A 17,348-nucleotide genomic window follows, 5' to 3' on the forward strand; every position below is an offset into this window, starting at 1 on the left:
TTTAGTTCGGTCCTGTTCCACCAGAATCCAAAATACAAGCTTGTTTTACTCCAATGTTTGTGAACAATGTAATTGTAAACAAACATGGTCATGACTATACGCTTGATCTCATGGCACGTCAGTTCTGGCATCAATTGCTCTAGGAATTTGAGAGTGGCTCAATCTTTACAGCCCCACCCCTCAGCTGTGGGGCAAAAAGTGGCGTGTAAACCGCTTTGTTATTGTTTGCCCCTTAAAATATTTGCATGTGGTAAATGTAAATCCCATGTAGTATTCAGTGTACAGTACACTTAGACTATGTACGGTCCTAAAAAGGAACTGTGTTACTGTAGTAAAACTGTACTGTTATAAACAATAGCACATTATACTTGTCTGCTACCCAAAATTAAGACGCTCAAAAGGTTTATGAACATGATTTAAAAAAAACAATACTTCTGAAAAGTAATTATTTTATTAATATTTTACAATCCTTTATTCATGGTTATGCTTCATATTTACTTAATTTTCTCAGCTCCACTTTGCAAGTGTCATGCTGTCCAGAAGACAACGACAAAACGGAAAGGATGAACGTGACAGTCTATACAACACCCTTTCAGAGGGGGAGAGATTCACATTTCACCTCTGGATGACTTCCCTTCCGCTCACCCAATAGGTAAAGATAACATTAAAAACAGCAGGCTTGTCAGTGAATGGTGCCCCGACAAGTTTTCTTTAAAAAAATAAAAGGGTCTCAACGCCTTAGAATTTAAACGCTTTCCATCTCTGAGATGACACAGGCAAATGAAAATGACAAACTTAAGATTGCACTCCAAACATTGAAGGATACCATTTTTAAAAAGCCTTTTAGAAATGAAACAAATGGCCATTAAATGGGAATAGAAAGCCTTATTGGGGCAGACAAAACAAAATTGCCAGGAGGTGTCAGTCTGATTTGTGTTTGTTTTTTTGTACTGCTATGATGGAGCTTCTGACGCGGTATATTTCCTCACATAATGATCCTTCAACCACTTCCTGAGAAAAGGAAATATCTACCTGGTGGTTGAAGTGAATTTGGAAGTGCAATCACAATTGATTTGTACATTATCATCAAAGTGACGGGAACAAAAATAATGACTTGTTTATTACTAGGGCAGTCTTGCGTTTTATTGTAAAAGCCCGCCTCTGGGGTGAAAAACACCTGTAAACTTTCTCTACAGACGAGACACTTCAGTGCTGGTGTGGTTTGTTGCCCACAGCAATATAAACGTAATGTTGTAACGTGGGACAAGAATGAATTGGTTACCATGTTGTACTACAGCAGTCTTTATGGCAGTGTGGTCAATGCTGGGTGTACCCAAGAGGCAGCTATTAGTCTAATATTAGGGCGGGGCTGGTGACCCTGAAGAGAGTATTCATTAGGGATAAAACATGGAGTCAACCCAATAAGCACTTATTGTAGCATGGAAATGCTACCGTTTCTCCATCTAGTCTTTAGCTTGTGTACAACCCAGCGATGACCTGACTGCTGTGAAACGCTTTGGAACCACCCCGGACCCAACATCCCCCAAGGGCTCATTTGATTGGCCTTTCTCTGTGCCTTGTCACTTTTTTTTAAACATTTTTATTTATTTATTAATTAAATTGGACTGCCATACTGCTGAGAATTAAGACGGATTTGACCAATCATCTTTGGTTGTCAATGAGTGGTAGGTGAGTTTTGAAGAAAAAAACAATACAGAGTGCGTTATCAACCAAACATATGAAATCATGATTTCTTATCTGCCAAAAAAAAGAAAAAAAAGAAAAGGATCCAGTTCAGGTAAGAGATTAAAAGCTTCAATCTAAATCAAAAACAGCCTGATGGGAAAAGAGGGAGGGGTTTATCACTGTAGGGGTGTGGCGTCGCAAGGCAAAGAGGGAGGAGCTCCAAATGCATTATGTTGTTCTCAGACTGGCTCAGTCTCGCGTCTGCATCCGTCCCTCTTCCCAGTGTGTTGAGTTCAATCCAGGAATGTCGACAGTAGTCCACCCTTCTTTTATTCGCCTTCTCTGCCTTATGTCACTGGAGGTCTCGGTCTTCAAGGTACCTGTACTCAAACGTGAATCCTTCCTTCTTCCGTTGTCCCCACTTCTCGTAGTCGAAGTAAATGTACGTCCCCTTTAAAAGACATTGGAAAAAGCACAGCAATGTTGGTGAAAATCCTTAATCTTTAAAATTTGACAAAAATCTTAATCTTTAAATAACGGTTATATTTCGACAGGGCATGCAACAGAAAACACAAGTGTTCATTACTGGACAAGTCAAGGTAGTCTCTTCCTGTTTCAATCAGTTTTCTTCCGTTTGGTGCCCAATGAACACGACAAAGGTTGCAATCCAAGGAGTCTGCAGTGTGTGGAGGAGGGGGGGCACGAGCTCACCTGCTCAAACTCATCTGTGATGGTCTTGGGCTCCTCGTGCCTCTGGAACCACATCATGTACTTGGTGTGGAACCGCCACGACTGCTTCTTCAAGGCCTTGGCTGCCAGATACTGGGCCTTGGTGCCCTGCGGAGAGAACACAGAAGGGAATATGCTACTTTTATGTACACAACCATGTCCAAAACATGACACGGCCTGAAGATTGGCAGTGTGTGTCGTTACATCTTTCTCATCAAAAGTAAAACCATCAAAAATAATCAGCGTCTCAGTCACACAGTAAAGCTTGGTTTTGTCACATGTACACACACACACCTCTAGGTAGTAGAATATGAAGAACAGTGTCTCCGTGGACAGTCTCTGGTAGAACTCCACAGAGTCGGAGTGGGGGGGTGGCACCTGGTGGTGGAAAGGCAGGGTGGGACACGGGTTCCTCATCAGGTACTGCCTGGAGGACCAAAACAATCACAATAGGGGATTAAATACATGCCTTTAGTCTCCAAAGCAACAGTGCAGAGAAGTGATACAGATATCCCCCAAAATGTAAGCCTGGGGTGAATCTCAAAAGTATTTTCCTTGAGTACTCATGTCCTCTCCAAAATGTGAGGGGGAAGCAAGAAGACTTGAGATTCAACCCTGGAGAATCTTTGTGGCTTCAGATTGCCTCCATGTTCGTACCTGATCCGCTCTGAGTCGGAGGGGTGGGGCATGTGCGTCCAGGCCGACTCCTGCATGGCCTGCTGGTACAGCTGGTCTTTGGACAGGGGTACGGGCCCCAGCGGGCACACACCCAGCGATGGGGGGATGCTGACCTCCGAGAGCGAGGGCTGCTGGGGGGCCGAGGGAGGCCCTGGAGGCGCTGTAGTGCTGGGGAAAATGTCTGAAGCCACAGAGTGAGAAAAGAGAATTTGGAAAAAAAAGGAGTCTGGTCTGAAGGCACCCCCCCCAAAAAAGTTGTTTTACTGTTACATAGGTGCAGTGAAATGTGTTGTTTTACAGGGTCAGCCGTAGTAGGAGCCCCTGGAACCAACTTGCTCAAGGGAAGACAGATTTTTCACCTTGTCGGCTCAGGTATTTGAACCAGCGACCTTTCGGTTACTGGCCCAACGCTCTAACCACTAGGCTACCTGCCGCCCAGTAACAATACCATAAATAATTGAAAGGTGTTAAGAAAGTCTCCCAGTCAGCAACACTTGAAACACTACATGATGTCCAGTTGGTTGCTCACCTGTGGTGAGGTGCAGAGGGGGCAACTCTCCCTCCATTGCTGAGCCCAGTGCCGCTTGTTCGGCCATGGACTTCACAGTACTCAGAGGCTCCTGGGGCTGAAAGTGCGAAAGGGGTTAAACCAACTGGGTGAGACATCAGGAAATCTGACATCGGGTGAGTCCCAAGAAGTCCTCCCCGTTATGGCTCAGGTTAGTATTTGGGGTTGATCCTAGATCAATGTCTACGGCCAGGGTCATTTTGTTACACGAAGCTCCTTGTGTTTCTCACCTTCATGCTTTCAGAGGCCTGTGTGTAGGAGAGCGGCCCGTTGAGCATACTGCTGCCTGAAGGTTTACTCTCAATGTAGGATGGCGAGGGAGTGCTGGTGGGTAGGGTCATGGACCCTAAAAGGCTGGGGACACTGTCTTTACTGGGTGGGTAAGAGAGACATTGGTTGATATGCTTTTAAGTGAGTTTGAATAATTATGACCATACAGTGAGATTCACAATACAAGATACCATAGGACTTCAAAAAAGTATAATTTACTCACAGCTGATTGGTGGTGGAGATCAAAGACGAGGGTTGGCTGCTTTGTAATTGGCTGGCAATGTTGAGGGCAGAATCTGGTGTGCTGTCTGCTACTACAGCACTGTAACCTGGGACAGAGGAGATTGTAAACCTCCCTCTCAAACTAAAACAGAACTCTGACAATACTGTACATAGGCGATATTCATTTGGTTTGGTCGACCTTATAATCTGTACAACCCAATTCTGGGTTGAACAACTACTATAAACCAACAATTCACAAAAAAATGCCATGGATGGATATAACCGAGCAACAACAATATAAGCAAATGGTAATTCAAGCTTACTAGTGCTACCATTCTGCTTCTGTCCACTGGGTGGCCTTGCGATCGCCGCGCTTCCTCCTCCGATGCCCAAGCTGTTACTTGGCGCTCCTGATCCAGAGTTCCCTCCAATGCTTCCTATAGCTCCCAGGCTGCTTCCAGGGGTCAGGCCTCCTCCTATGGGACTGGGGGACACCAGTGGAGGGCCCTGGACTGTCGACTGTCCTGAGCCAAGGCCCCCACCACTGACACCAACTGCACCGGGCACAGAGCCCAAAAGGCCCGTGGACCTGTCGCTGAGTCCACTCACCGGTCCCACTGCGCTGGAGTTAGTGCTGCTAGTGCTCAGGCTGCTGATTTTCCCTGCAAGGGGGCTTCCTATGGTCCCGGAGCCTGCTGCTGCCATGGCGTAGGGGGCCGAAGTGGAGCCCGCCAGGAGTCCGGCCATGGTGTTTAAGGACGCCGGCATCCCTGACAGGCCAAGGCCCGACATCTGACTGACAGCCGGTGACCCACTCATGCCGCCTTTACCAAGGCCCAAGCCCAACCCGAGCCCCAAGGTGGAGCCCGGAGAGGGCCTTGACGGAGCCTGCGGCTGGGTGTTGGGTGTGAGGGCTGTGCTAGAGATGGCGGGCGAGGAGGCGGAGGGGCTGGGGAGAAGGATGTTGTTCGAGGGGCTGGAGGAGGCGTTGGAGGAGAGGATTGAGTTTCTGGCCTGCTGCGTTTGGTGATGCTGCTGAAGTTGCTGCTGGGTAGCGTCGCTGTAGCTGCCAGAGTTGGAGAGGAGACCCCCCATGTTGCCCAGAAGGCTGTTGTTGTTGCCCCCAGCGTTGGCCTGGCCGCCTCCGGCGATGGTCACCATAGAGACCAGCGAGGAAGAGGCTGCTCCCGAGGAGGCGCCAGAGGCAGATGATGAAGAGGAGGACGAGGAGGACGAGGACGATGAAGACAACGACGAAGAGGGGTTGCCATTCTTGACAGGTGACTGAAATGGAATAAAATACATACTTCAAAACCACTTCTGGTGCAGCACAGCAACAAAAGAAAAGCGACTCAGACAGCACGGTTTACTTTGCAATGCATCTTACCTGACTGATTTCACTGTCTGTCGAACGTCCCCTTTTCTTGTCATCTTCAGAGTTCTCCTGGAGAAAAAAAAAACCCCAAAAGATCTCCCAATCAGCACCGAGCCATGACCACCGGTTCTAATTCAACGCAAAACATGTTTTGTACCTAAATTAAATCAAGTGCTGTTCATATTGAGGCTCAATACAAACTTCATAATCTGCTCGCTTTCATCCTTGTTTCTCTAAACCCTCTCTGATCTGAGAGCGAGGGACCACGGAGCACCCACTCCAACCCAAGAACAAGTCAACATTCACAACACCTAATTACTATCCTCTAACAGTACAGCATGAGAGTGGGCGGTTCTAAAGAATGGGCGAGCAAGTAGGGGACACAACGGAGACTGAGGTGAGAAGTAGACAGAACCAGGGGTTTCCTCACCGTAGTGTACGTGGCGGGAATGGGCGAGGAGGAAGTGGTGGAGGTAGGCGTGCCGCTGGAGATCTGATGGAAGAGATCGTCGTCCAGGAGCGATTGGCCCGGCGGGGACGTGGCCACCAGCGACCCGGCTAGAGACACAAGAGATGGATGGGGGGAGACAGAGGGAGAGGTAGCTACATAAAAACAAAAACAAAAGTTGTATAAAGAAAAACGTTAAGTGGGCAGTTATACAGAGACAACAGGAACAGAAATGATGGAACGTACAGTATTGCAATATCAAAGCAATCGTAAATTATACACACATGGAGTCTAAGATATGCAGTACACACGCACACTCAGGAATAGTCACATACATGGAATAGTGATGTCTCGACACAGTATCGATACTCTTGCCATGGCTTTTGCCATGGAAATACTCTATGGTCCTTTAACGGCTTTAGGTAAAATAGTGTGTGCTACAGATTTGTATTTTTCTACAAAATGTGACTTTGAGGTGGCCGTTTCAGGACTGTTTCCTCTGGAAATTGTCCGCTTCCTGTTTTGTTTCCTTGCCGTGATTACCGTCCTTTTGTCGTTATCAGTAGCGTGATACTGCGTATCGCGACAACACCACGATGAAGCAGCACTTACGGAGCTCCTCCAGATCCAGGTCGTCGTAGAGGAACTCGTTCTCCTCGAAGTCGGGGTCCTGCGACGAGTCCATGTAGTACTCCACGTCGTCCTTGATCTTGCGGATGGAGTCCACCGGCAAGGTGTCGTTGTCCAGCATCCGCAGGATGGTCTCCAGCATCCGGATGTGGTACCGGTGCTTCTCGATGAAGCGTTTCAGCTCTTCGATGCGGTCCTGTTTCTATAGCAGAGATGCGCGTGTAAGTTGATGCCTCAAACTCAGTTGTACGCATTCAGCGCAGAATGTGCTATATGCATGTGTGGAGGCATGGAAGTGGAAAACAGATGGTACCTACTTTACATTAGGTGCATTGGGTAATGCAGCGTGCCGAGAAAATAAGAGACATATATAGGATGAGAGATGAATTTAGAGTTAGAATGGCATCATCTAACGAGAAATTACTTTCATATGGAAGAAAACAGAGAGAGAGAGGGAGAGATGGAGGGGAAGATATGGAGGAGAAGGTGCACTATAGACATACAAAAGTATGTGGACACCCCTTCAAATGAGTGGAGGGGGCTATTTCAGCCACACCTGTTGCTGACAGGTGTAGAACATTGAGCACAAAGCCATGCAATCTCCATAGACAAACGTTGGCAGTAGAATGGCCTTACCGAAGAACTCTGTGACTTTCAACATGGCACCGTCATGAGACGCCACCTTTCCAACAAGCCAGTACGTCAAATTTCTGCCCTGCTAGAGCTGCCCCGGTCAACTATAAGTGCTGTTATTGTGAAGCGGAAACGCCTAGGAGCAACAACGAGTCAGCCGCTAAGTGGTAGGCTACACAAGCTCACAGAACGGGATTGCCAATGCCAAGCGTCGGCTGGAGTGGTGTAAAACACGCAGCAATTGGACTCTGGAGCAGTAGAAACGTGTTCTCTAGAGTGATACTTCACCATCTGGCAGTCCGACGACAAATCTAGGTTTGCCAGGAGAATACTACCTGCCCCAATGCATAGTGCCAACTGTAAAGTTTGGTGGTGGAGGAACAAGTCTGGGCTGTTTTCGTGGTTCGGGCTAGGCCCTTAGTTCTAGTGTAGTTGAATCTTAACGCTACAGAGTACAATGACATTCTAGCCAATTCTGTGCTTCCAACATTGTGAAAGGCTTTTTCCTGTTTCAGCATGACAATGCCCCTATGCACAAAGCGAGATCCATACAGAAATGGTTTGTCGAGATCGGTGAGGAAGAACTCGACTGGCCTGCACAGAGCCTGGACCTCAACCCCATTGAACACCTTTGGGATGAATTGGAACGCCGACTGCGAGCCAGGCCTAATCGCCCAAAATCAGTTCCTGATCTCACTAATGCTGAAATCCATGATTTTGGAATGAGATGTTTGACGAGCAGGTGTCCACATACTTTTGGTCATGTAGTGTAGATAACATATGCTGCGACTACTGACCTCTTTGTCTCCCTTCTTCTTTCGAGTCTGGACTGAGAGGGACTCCACTTCGCTCTCAAACTGATCCACCTGCATGTTCAGAGTGTCTATCGTATTCTGATGGACGACAGGCGTGACGTCATTCAAATTATTTAAACATGATCACACCAGAACCAGTCGTTATGCAGTGTGGTCTATGCAAACACTTCAAAAAACACCAAAACCTAATTCATAGGTGAAACTATTAGGGCTGGGACGATACCACTACCGTGGCAAGGAAACAAAACACAAAGCGGATTTAAGTTCTTTAGGGAAACAGACATTTCCCAAGCTAAAAGCACACTATTTTACATACAGCAAGTTTTAAAGGACTAAAAGAGTTTGGTGTGCTTGGTGTTTTCATTTTTGCCATGGAAAAAATATTAAGAATACTGGTACCGTCCTGGCCCTAGAAATTACGCAGTAAAGCAAATTCAGACATTTAACAAGTCTTATGTACTTGGAAATCCAAGTGCACTGCAATGAATAGGCATAGATTGCATGATGAAATCCAAGTCATTAATGTCATTTCATCAGACCATATTAATGCCAATAGAATTGAGCTCATGTTTTGTGAAACAAAGATTTTCAATCAAAAGTAGTGCTCACCGTTAGCCAATTGCCGACCTCCTCCTTCTCCCTTTGGGCCGGGTCCACCTTCTGTGCCAGGCCCAGCCCCTCCTTCGAGTAAGCCTTTGTCTTGGTCTCTCGTTCCACGATCTTGAACCGCTCCATTTGCTAAAGGGGGCGATAGCAGGAAATGGTTTCTAAATCACTACAGGTGATAAGTTCTCTTTGAGAATCCATTAGCTGACCACATGCTAGCTATGCCAGAGATTTAAAAAAACAACAACAAAAAACTTTTGGCTTGTGAAAGCAGACGTTTCCAACTGCTCACATCAAAGCATTGGACTAGTTGGCGAGCAAAATAAGGTCATGTTAGGGCATACCGTAGCAAAACTTTTTGAAATGCTATTCAGCGGACACCCAAAGGAGGCATTTTTTTTTTTTTTTTTTTTGGGGGGCAAGTTCAGATAATACCTTGCCGTTTCAGACCTACTGAACATGTGCCTGCTGGGCACTGTGGGTGGAGATTAACACAGAGTCCTCACCAATTAAAGCCATCCTCCAATAGAATGGTTCAGAGTGACTGCAGCAGGTGTACAGATCTCCCAATTAGGCCAGTGATTACTAAGTTTTGACACCTGTGTGCTTCCTTGACCAGTAATGCTGGATATTCTCCACTAGGTGTTCTCAGAAGAGACTCAATCCACAACCTCTGACTTCCACAAGCAGAGTTCGGTGCAGAATTTGTATGACGTTTTGGCTAAGGAGAATGCTTGGAGGCGCGTAAACCCAGCCTAACACGGAAACATTGCTTCAATGCATTTCCCTAGAAGTCAGCAGCCCCAGTAAGTGTAGTAATATGCATCATCCACACAAGAGCATGCCAGCAGCACCTTTGTATATAAGATTGATAGCCCCCCTGTGTTAATCTGTTAACAGTATAACAAGAAGCTAAATTAAAACCCTGGCATGGAGCCTGTGAACGCTTAGCAGAGCGGTGACTATTTGATAAATGTTATTCATGTGGCTAACTGTTCTCCTGAGGGGGGCCTGGCAGTGGATGGAATCTCCGCCTGGTTATTTAATCCACCTCAGCTCTAGAGTGGACTGACGAAGCCTTCATATAGATCAGGGTAGGGCTCTGTGGAACTGGAACCTGACGGGGACATTCTAAATAGTACACCATTGTCATTTGGGACTGAGACAAAGGGGGCAAACTGCCTGCCTTGAACAGGTGTCACCCCATTACAGTAAGTGGGGGGGGGGGAAGCACATTATGCTAAGAGGCATTTCCATCAAAGGACCAATGAGCGCCAACATGTGAAATTCATAGCAGGGTTGGAGTCAATTCCATTTCATTTGCAGTCAATTCAGGAAGTACAATGATTCCAATTCTCTTCAATTAGGAACAGTTCTACCTAGAATTCGAATTAGATTGACCCCAACCCTGCATAACAGCATGTCAAATGAAAGCCAAGAGTCTATATTTTTGTAAGTATCTGTAAGTATCTGTAAGTTTAAGACATGTTACCAAATACTAATTTCTTAAAGATATTTTCACGAGTGAAGATACAGTTCACAGAAGTAACCTTTAATGGTAGACCTACCAATTTTTGTATAGTAATTTTTACTAATATTCCTTTTGTTTATGAATTAAGTGATTAAAACTCAATTCTGTTACCAAATTGGTAACGGAATTAACCCCCAAAAAATCTGTAATGGGATTATGTTCAGCTCATAACTGTTTTCTGTCTCTGTTGGCTGGTGGCTAAAACAGTCTAAGCCTAGACAACCCCTCCCTCTCCAGGTTCATTTCACCTCTCCCAGATCTTACTGACACCTACCGACGAGCCCCCTCTTTCCATTGACTTTAACCAGCAACCTCACCCACTGAGCATCAGCCAATACCGGAACGTCTAAAAAGTAGTTGAAATTTGATCAGTCCACCCTGGCCTTGATGTTAAAGTCTACAGACGGACTGGACCAAATCTGAACCCATCATAGACTTACGTTTAACAAGGTTGGACAGTACAGTAAAATGCAGTAAAGAGAAGTAGCCTGCAGTGTATTGTACTGTACTGAATTCCTCTCTATTGTGCTGTCCAAACTTGTAAAACATGAAGAGAATGACATTCATATCCATAATTATGCATTTCTGTGTAGTACAAGGACCCATGATGTGATTCAGTTACCGGGTGTAAAGCCACTTCACTTACTGTAGTTAAATGGCATAGCTGACACCCCATTCTTTTTGCAGACATCTTTGAATCTTAATTCGGAGCAGGTATTTTAAGAGTTTTTGGAAAATGTGGTCGCATAACCTGAGATTTTTCAGTGGAAATTGTTCAAAGTAGTCCTTGTGCATAGAGGTGTATGGTTTGTTAAATTTGGATGTCAATGGTTTTTGTTTGGCATACATTTTAAGGGGGGGGGGTGTAAATCTGTTACTGTGGAATTGCCCTCGGCTAAACAAAGTGTCACCGGGGCGAAATGCAGATGATTAAAGATCTGCAGTAGACTCAATATAAACCAGGGGACGGCAACAGGCGGCCAGCGGGCCTAGACCGTCCCGCAAGTGATTTTATTTGGCCCTCCAAAGAAAAACATTTGGGGGGGGTATTCACACAAAGACATTTTTTTTTTTATGTGACCGTGCCTCAATGTAATCAAGGTATGAAATTGTTATTTTCAAATCTTTTGGGGCTTAGTTGTGGTCAATTTGCAGTGTACAAATTCTAGTAATTATGTTCCTGACCACCCGCTCTGACATAAATCGCCCCTCGCGCCTAATCTAGTTTCCTTCCTCTGATAAACCTTACTGCTAACAGAGATCTAGTATTCACAATGAACATGGCTTTGAATACATACACAAAGGTAATATTATCAAAAGTCACCATTGTTTGTCAGTTTGTATTGGCTGATCACCACAATACAAAGGTCACATCAAGAGTCCTGATACAAGTGTCCTTTTCAACACCACCGCATGTAGCCTTAGTAGCACCACATTGCAGGTCAACCAAAACCTCACAGATGCTCACACACTTCGATACAAGACCCTAGATCCAGAGGTTAAGATGACACATCTCATTGTGTTAGCAGGTGCGGTCATTGAAGCATGTCTGAATAACCTCATCAATGCATTGTGGTTTGGTAGGCCGTGCTAAGCACAGGTGTTTATACCAAGGGTTTCCACAGTATGCGGCTAATGAACATGTGTTCCACACACTCACCGTCTCAATGAGTTTGCGATTCTCCACTAGCTGCCTTTTGTCTTTGATCTCGTTGGAGGCCACCCACGTCTTGATTTGGTCTCGAAGACGCTGGGGGGGGACAGAGCGGGAGAGAAAGAGACATAAGTTATCTTAGTGAAAGCATGCTGTGGCTTGCCCTGTGAGATCAAGTATGGTTGACACGCACGCACATAAGTTTGGTCCACATGGACACGTTCAGAAACAAAAACACAAAGTGGACACCCAGATGCTTTCGCTTGGTTTTAAGGAGAGCTGACCCTCATCAGATGTAATCAACACATGCATGTCTGCACGCACCCACGTGTGCACACACACACACCTGTGGGCAGACTAAACCATATAACACTAGTAAACATTGTTTTGACATTTGAGGAACATCCCAAAACCCATGTGTCCTCAAGCCACATAACAGTTGAGAACTCTAGCGTTGTCTGTGTCCCACCTGTAGTTTTTTAATCTCTTTCTTGAGGTCGGCTTCATACTTCTCCTTCTGGTTAGCATTGGCTGCATTGTGAAGCTGTGGTTTGGAGGGGCACAGTCACACAGAGTACACTCAGACAAAACAGTATCTCTTCCCAAACATATTTCATATCAAGTCTTTGTAAACAATGTAGCCTATAGCTTCACAATATGTCTCAAACTAGCGTGGCAAATTCAATGTCATGGAGTGTCGGGCCTAGCATCCATAGCTTAGCCCTCTGTCTATACATTTTAGTGACTAGTCTACATTCCCTTCCAGTCCCATCATCCCTCAACTTTACACCAATTCAAGTGGCGGGGTTGCCACTGGGCCGAAACACCTGACTCAGGAGTGTGGCGTTAAAACGTGTTCTTCTTTGCTTTACACAATAACAAACTGTTACTTCTCTGTCCCCGCGGCCCGTGAATAATGTCTACAACCCTACCAAACGAGGTGTGATGCAGTATTTAAGACCCTGAATATACAATGGATGTTAAACGTTGAATAATTTGGTGGACCTTCGTACGGTCAGCGCAAAACATTCCAACAAGCAAAGCGCCTGGGGAGGTAGAGCTCAACTTCCATATCTGTGCCCAAGTTAGCACACATTTTCAGATCAACACACAAACATTCTTTCAAAATTCAAAATGAGATATGGCTGTTACCTTTTGCCAAATGTCTTCAAACTGTTCCACGCCTTCCGTAACTTTTTTCAAACATCGATCTATTTCACCTGGGGAAGGGCATAGAATAACAGGGAGGTTTGGGAAAGAGAGCCACGGCTTCAAAAGAAGAAGAAATCCTTCACGACGCATCACGTCAGGATGAATAATGTAAAGTCCAAAATGCGAAGCTCTCCCATCTCCCCATAAAGCAACACCGCTTTTACAACTGTGGCTGGCGGGCGCATCAATGATAGATGCAGTAAAAGCTACATGTGTCACCCCAAACCTGGTTAAAAATGCAGTGCCACAGGCACTGGCCACGGTAGTCTTCATTTAAAGAAGGTTGTCTTCGCAGAGTAAGTCTGACTTTGGCCTTGCACAGCCTTGCTCCTAAATGTTGCTTCTGGCTTCTTATTTTTGGCGTCACAACCCTTTTCAGTAATCCAGTGCAGCACTTTTCTTACTGCGATCACATCCGCGCAGGACAATTTGATCACAGTAAGCAGAGTGCACTATACTGCGTTGTAGAGTGACAGGTTTAGAATGAAGAGGTAAATCTCTACCTGAATGGATAGAGATTAAAAGTGACATTTCATTTGTTGGCTAGACTTGCTTCATAGAGAGAACATGCATGCAGGGAGGGAATGTAGTGATGGACTGGGTGGTGGGTGATTGGCAGGTGGTACCATTCTGATCGACCATTTGGTAACCTCACCTTGAAGTTTCCTTTTATCAGCCATGACTGTTGACTAGGATGCTTTCTTCATGCCTTACTTCTTTCACTGTAGAGAAAAAGAAGTCTTACGGTGTGATTACAGTCATCTCTGGCAACCCTTTTATACTACATTACTTTTTCATAGCATGTTAACTCGGCAGTGAAGTTAGCAGTGTGAAATCCTGGGTCGTATTCGTTAGGGCACAGGCACACCACAGTGAAACGTTTAGCAACAGAAAATTAAAAAGAGCGTTTGTTATTGGACAAGTTCAGGTAGACCTGCCTGTTTCGATCCACTTTCTACCGTTTGCTGCCTAATGAATACGACCCAGCTTTCCACCTGGGGAGAATGTTTCTCACGTCTCAATGTGATGAAGATGTATAGTGAGAGCATGCACGGCGCAGGTACATGGTTTTCACATTAGGCTACCGCTTCAAAACGGCAAGCATGCAGAACAAAGTTTTGATAACTCAGATTAATTTCTAATGGTACAGTATTCGACTTTCAACTCAAGTTAAATACATTAAAAAGGATTTTGAATGAGACACTCTGATGTACACCCTGGGGGCATCACCATTACATTGTATCAAAGTGTCTAGTTATTAAGGCTTAGTAGATAGACCATAGTTGACAGTCTGACTTGTTGACATCTTACACATTGTCATCTCCTGGTTGAATGGTGAATGTAATTGGGTTTAGACATGGGTCCTTTAACAAGGCATTTCTGACCATTTCAAGAAAGGGAAAATGACTTTGAGGGGGGCCTCACAGAAACATATACTGAACAAAAATATAAAACGCAACATGTGAAGTGTTGGTCCCATGTTTCATGAGCTGAAATAAAAGACCTCAAATGTTCCATACGCACAAAAATATTATTTCTCTCAAATGTTCCATCCCTGTTAGTGAGCATTTCTCATTACCAAGATAATCCATTCACCTGAGAGGTGTGGCATATCAAGAAGCTGATTAAACAGCATGATCATTACACAGGTGCACCTTGTGCTGGGGACAATAAAAGGCCACTCTAAAATGTGCAGTTTTGTCACACAACACAATGCCACTGATGTCACAAGATTTAGGGGAGCACGCAATTGGCCATGCTGACTGCAGGAATGAAAACCAGAGTTGTTGCCAGATAATTTAATGTTAATTTCTCTACCATGAGCCATCTCCGTCATTTTAGAGAATTTGGCAGTACGCTCCAAACGACCTCACAACCGCAGACAACGTGTAACCACACCAGCCCAGGACCTCCACATCCGGCTTCTTCACCTGCGGTACGGTCGGAGACCAGCCAACTGATGAAACTGTGGGTTTGCACAACTGAAGAATTTCTGTACAAACTTTCAGAACCTGTCAGGGAAGTTCATCTGCATGCTCGTCATCCTCACCAGGGTCTTGACCTGACTGCAGTTTGGCGTCGTAACGGACTTCAATGGGCAAATGCTCACCTTCGATGGCCACTGGCACGCTGGAGAAGTGTGCTCTTCACGGATGAATCCCAGTTTCAACTTTACTTGGCAGATGGCAGACAGCGTGTATGGTGTCGTGTGGGCGAGCAGTTTGCTGATGTCAACGTTTTGAACAGAGTGCCCCATGGTGGAGGTGGGGTTATGGTATGGGCAGGCATAAGCTATGGACTATGGGATGGCATAAGCTACAGACAACAAACACGATTGCATTTTATCAATGGCAATTTGAATGCACAGAGATACTGTGAGATCCTGCTGCCCATTGTTGTGCCATTCATCTGCCACCATCACCTCATGTTTCAGCATGATAATGCACAGCCCCATATAGCAAGGATCTGTACACAATTCCTGGAAGCTGAAAATGTCCCAGTACTTCCATGGCCTGCATAATCACCAGCCATGTCACCCATTGAGCATGTTTAGGATGTTCTGGATCAACGTATGACAGCGTGTTCCAGTTCCCCCAATATCCAACAACTTCACACAGCCATTGAAGAGAAGTGGGACAACATTCCACAGGCCACTATCAACAGCCTGATCAACTCTATCCGAAGGAGATGTGTCTCTGCATGAGACATGGTGGTCACACCAGATACTGACTAGTTTTTATGATTGATGCCCCTACCTTTTTCTTTTAAGGTATGTGACCAAAAGATGCATATCTGTATTCCCAGTAATGTGAAATCCATAGAGTAGGGCCTAATGAATTGATTTCAATTGACTGGTTTCCTTGAAATTGTTGCATGTTGCGTTTATATTTTTGTTCAGTGTATGTTTGTTTTATTGTACAGTACAAGACTCGTTTTGAATGTGTCTGTCAATCGATACCATAACACAAGAGTAAATATCACAAGTGGCAGTAGATTGCAGCTAACTGATTTAGCTAGCCTAGCTACATGAATTGTAGCCACAAGTGGCGTCTGGATACTTTGACATTCAGACAGTGCACGTGAGTTCAAAGATGTAATGGGCGAGGGAGGTTACTTTGCTGAGCATCACTTGCTACTTTTTTTGCGACCATGTTAAACGTCCACGCAGCTCGGCGCAACTACGGTTCGATAAGGCAATTTTACCATCACTTCAGCCAGTGAGTTGAGGGGGTATTTGAAGTACATTCGCCAAAATCTTACCCACACTAGACTTTCTTAATTAACAGATCTAGCAAGTGAGCTAGGCTAGTCTCCACATCTGGCTTGGGGGGCAACGATCGCTTATTTAAAAACGTGAGCATTAAAGAAACACATGTTTACAAGCAACATAGATTACTTTATAAGCTGTTTCTATTTGTCAGAGATAAGCAAACAAGTAGACCACTTCAACACATGAGTAACAAGAACTTGTCGGCTACAAAATTGCCGTGCATTATTGCAAAGCTTGATTTTCCTTGGAAAACATATCAGCCGAACCCATGTCAATTTGTCTCTGTAGCGGATATGATAGCCAGCTAATGGAGAACCACCGGCTAAGCTATTAGTGTAAGACAAATTGGAGGGGAGAAAAAAATGGCATATAAACTAGTTATGTTTTAGTGTACGATTCATTTACCTGGATTTTCCGATTAAGCTTTTCTTTTATTAGTTGACCCCACTCTTTTAAATCGTATTTTCCCAAGTCCTCACGCTATTTTTCTAAATTGTATTAATTATTTTCGCCAAACAATCACTCCGCACATCCAAGATGGCTACCAGGAACACCTCCTCCGCTGTTGCCCTGATGGACTGGAGGCCCGCCTCCCTTGCAAGCGATTGGATCTTCATCCTAATTTTTGCCTTCCACTGGCTAGACTGTCTGCCCGTCTAGTAAAGCAGATTTACTACTTCCGCACAGGTCGCACTATGATTGGTTAACTTTGAAAGGTGAAAGGTAAACATGAGTTCTCAAACCTCGCCCCCCTTATGTTTTGATCCATGTCCCTAACGAGTAACACTGATAAACTGAGTCGACAGAAAATCTATTGATAATATGAACTGTAATAGTCCAAGTGTAGACTGCCATGTAGATGATTAATTACAGTGCAATATGAATGCTGTCTTTCATTAATCAAATGGCCTACATGACTGAAATAAAAGATGTTGCCATCAGTCTAAAGCAATATTACAATCTATAGTTTTCAAAACTCACTGAATAGAACTCTGGGCTGGCATTGTCTTTTTTCCCAAC

The 17,348-nt window shown here is 44.9% G+C and overlaps 1 protein-coding gene across 6 annotated transcripts; it reads right to left on the minus strand.

The window, feature by feature from the left end:
* Nucleotides 1–432: 432 nt before the first annotated feature.
* Nucleotides 433–16,893, minus strand: LOC112264840 (CCR4-NOT transcription complex subunit 3-like). Of its 6 annotated transcripts, none has more exons than XM_042295641.1 (18): nt 16,734–16,893; nt 13,713–13,779; nt 12,998–13,065; nt 12,315–12,389; nt 11,852–11,941; nt 8,664–8,792; nt 8,037–8,132; nt 6,589–6,802; nt 5,959–6,131; nt 5,541–5,597; nt 4,477–5,437; nt 4,155–4,260; nt 3,892–4,033; nt 3,623–3,719; nt 3,073–3,274; nt 2,710–2,842; nt 2,398–2,523; nt 433–2,137 (listed from the first exon to the last, which is right to left on the minus strand). In XM_042295641.1, the coding sequence occupies exons 2-18, from the start codon at nt 13,735–13,737 to the stop codon at nt 2,039–2,041; spliced, it is 2,793 nt and encodes a 930-aa protein (XP_042151575.1). In that variant the 5' UTR covers nt 13,738–13,779; nt 16,734–16,893; the 3' UTR covers nt 433–2,038. The 6 variants fall into 6 exon arrangements, with proteins under 6 accessions (XP_042151575.1, XP_024297478.2, XP_042151574.1 ...); XM_024441710.2 differs by having other exon boundaries at nt 5,959–6,086; nt 6,589–6,808; XM_042295640.1 differs by having other exon boundaries at nt 6,589–6,808.
* Nucleotides 16,894–17,348: the final 455 nt, after the last annotated feature.

This window comes from Oncorhynchus tshawytscha, linkage group LG13 (genome assembly GCF_018296145.1).
Source record: "Oncorhynchus tshawytscha isolate Ot180627B linkage group LG13, Otsh_v2.0, whole genome shotgun sequence".
Classification (NCBI taxonomy): domain Eukaryota; kingdom Metazoa; phylum Chordata; class Actinopteri; order Salmoniformes; family Salmonidae; genus Oncorhynchus; species Oncorhynchus tshawytscha.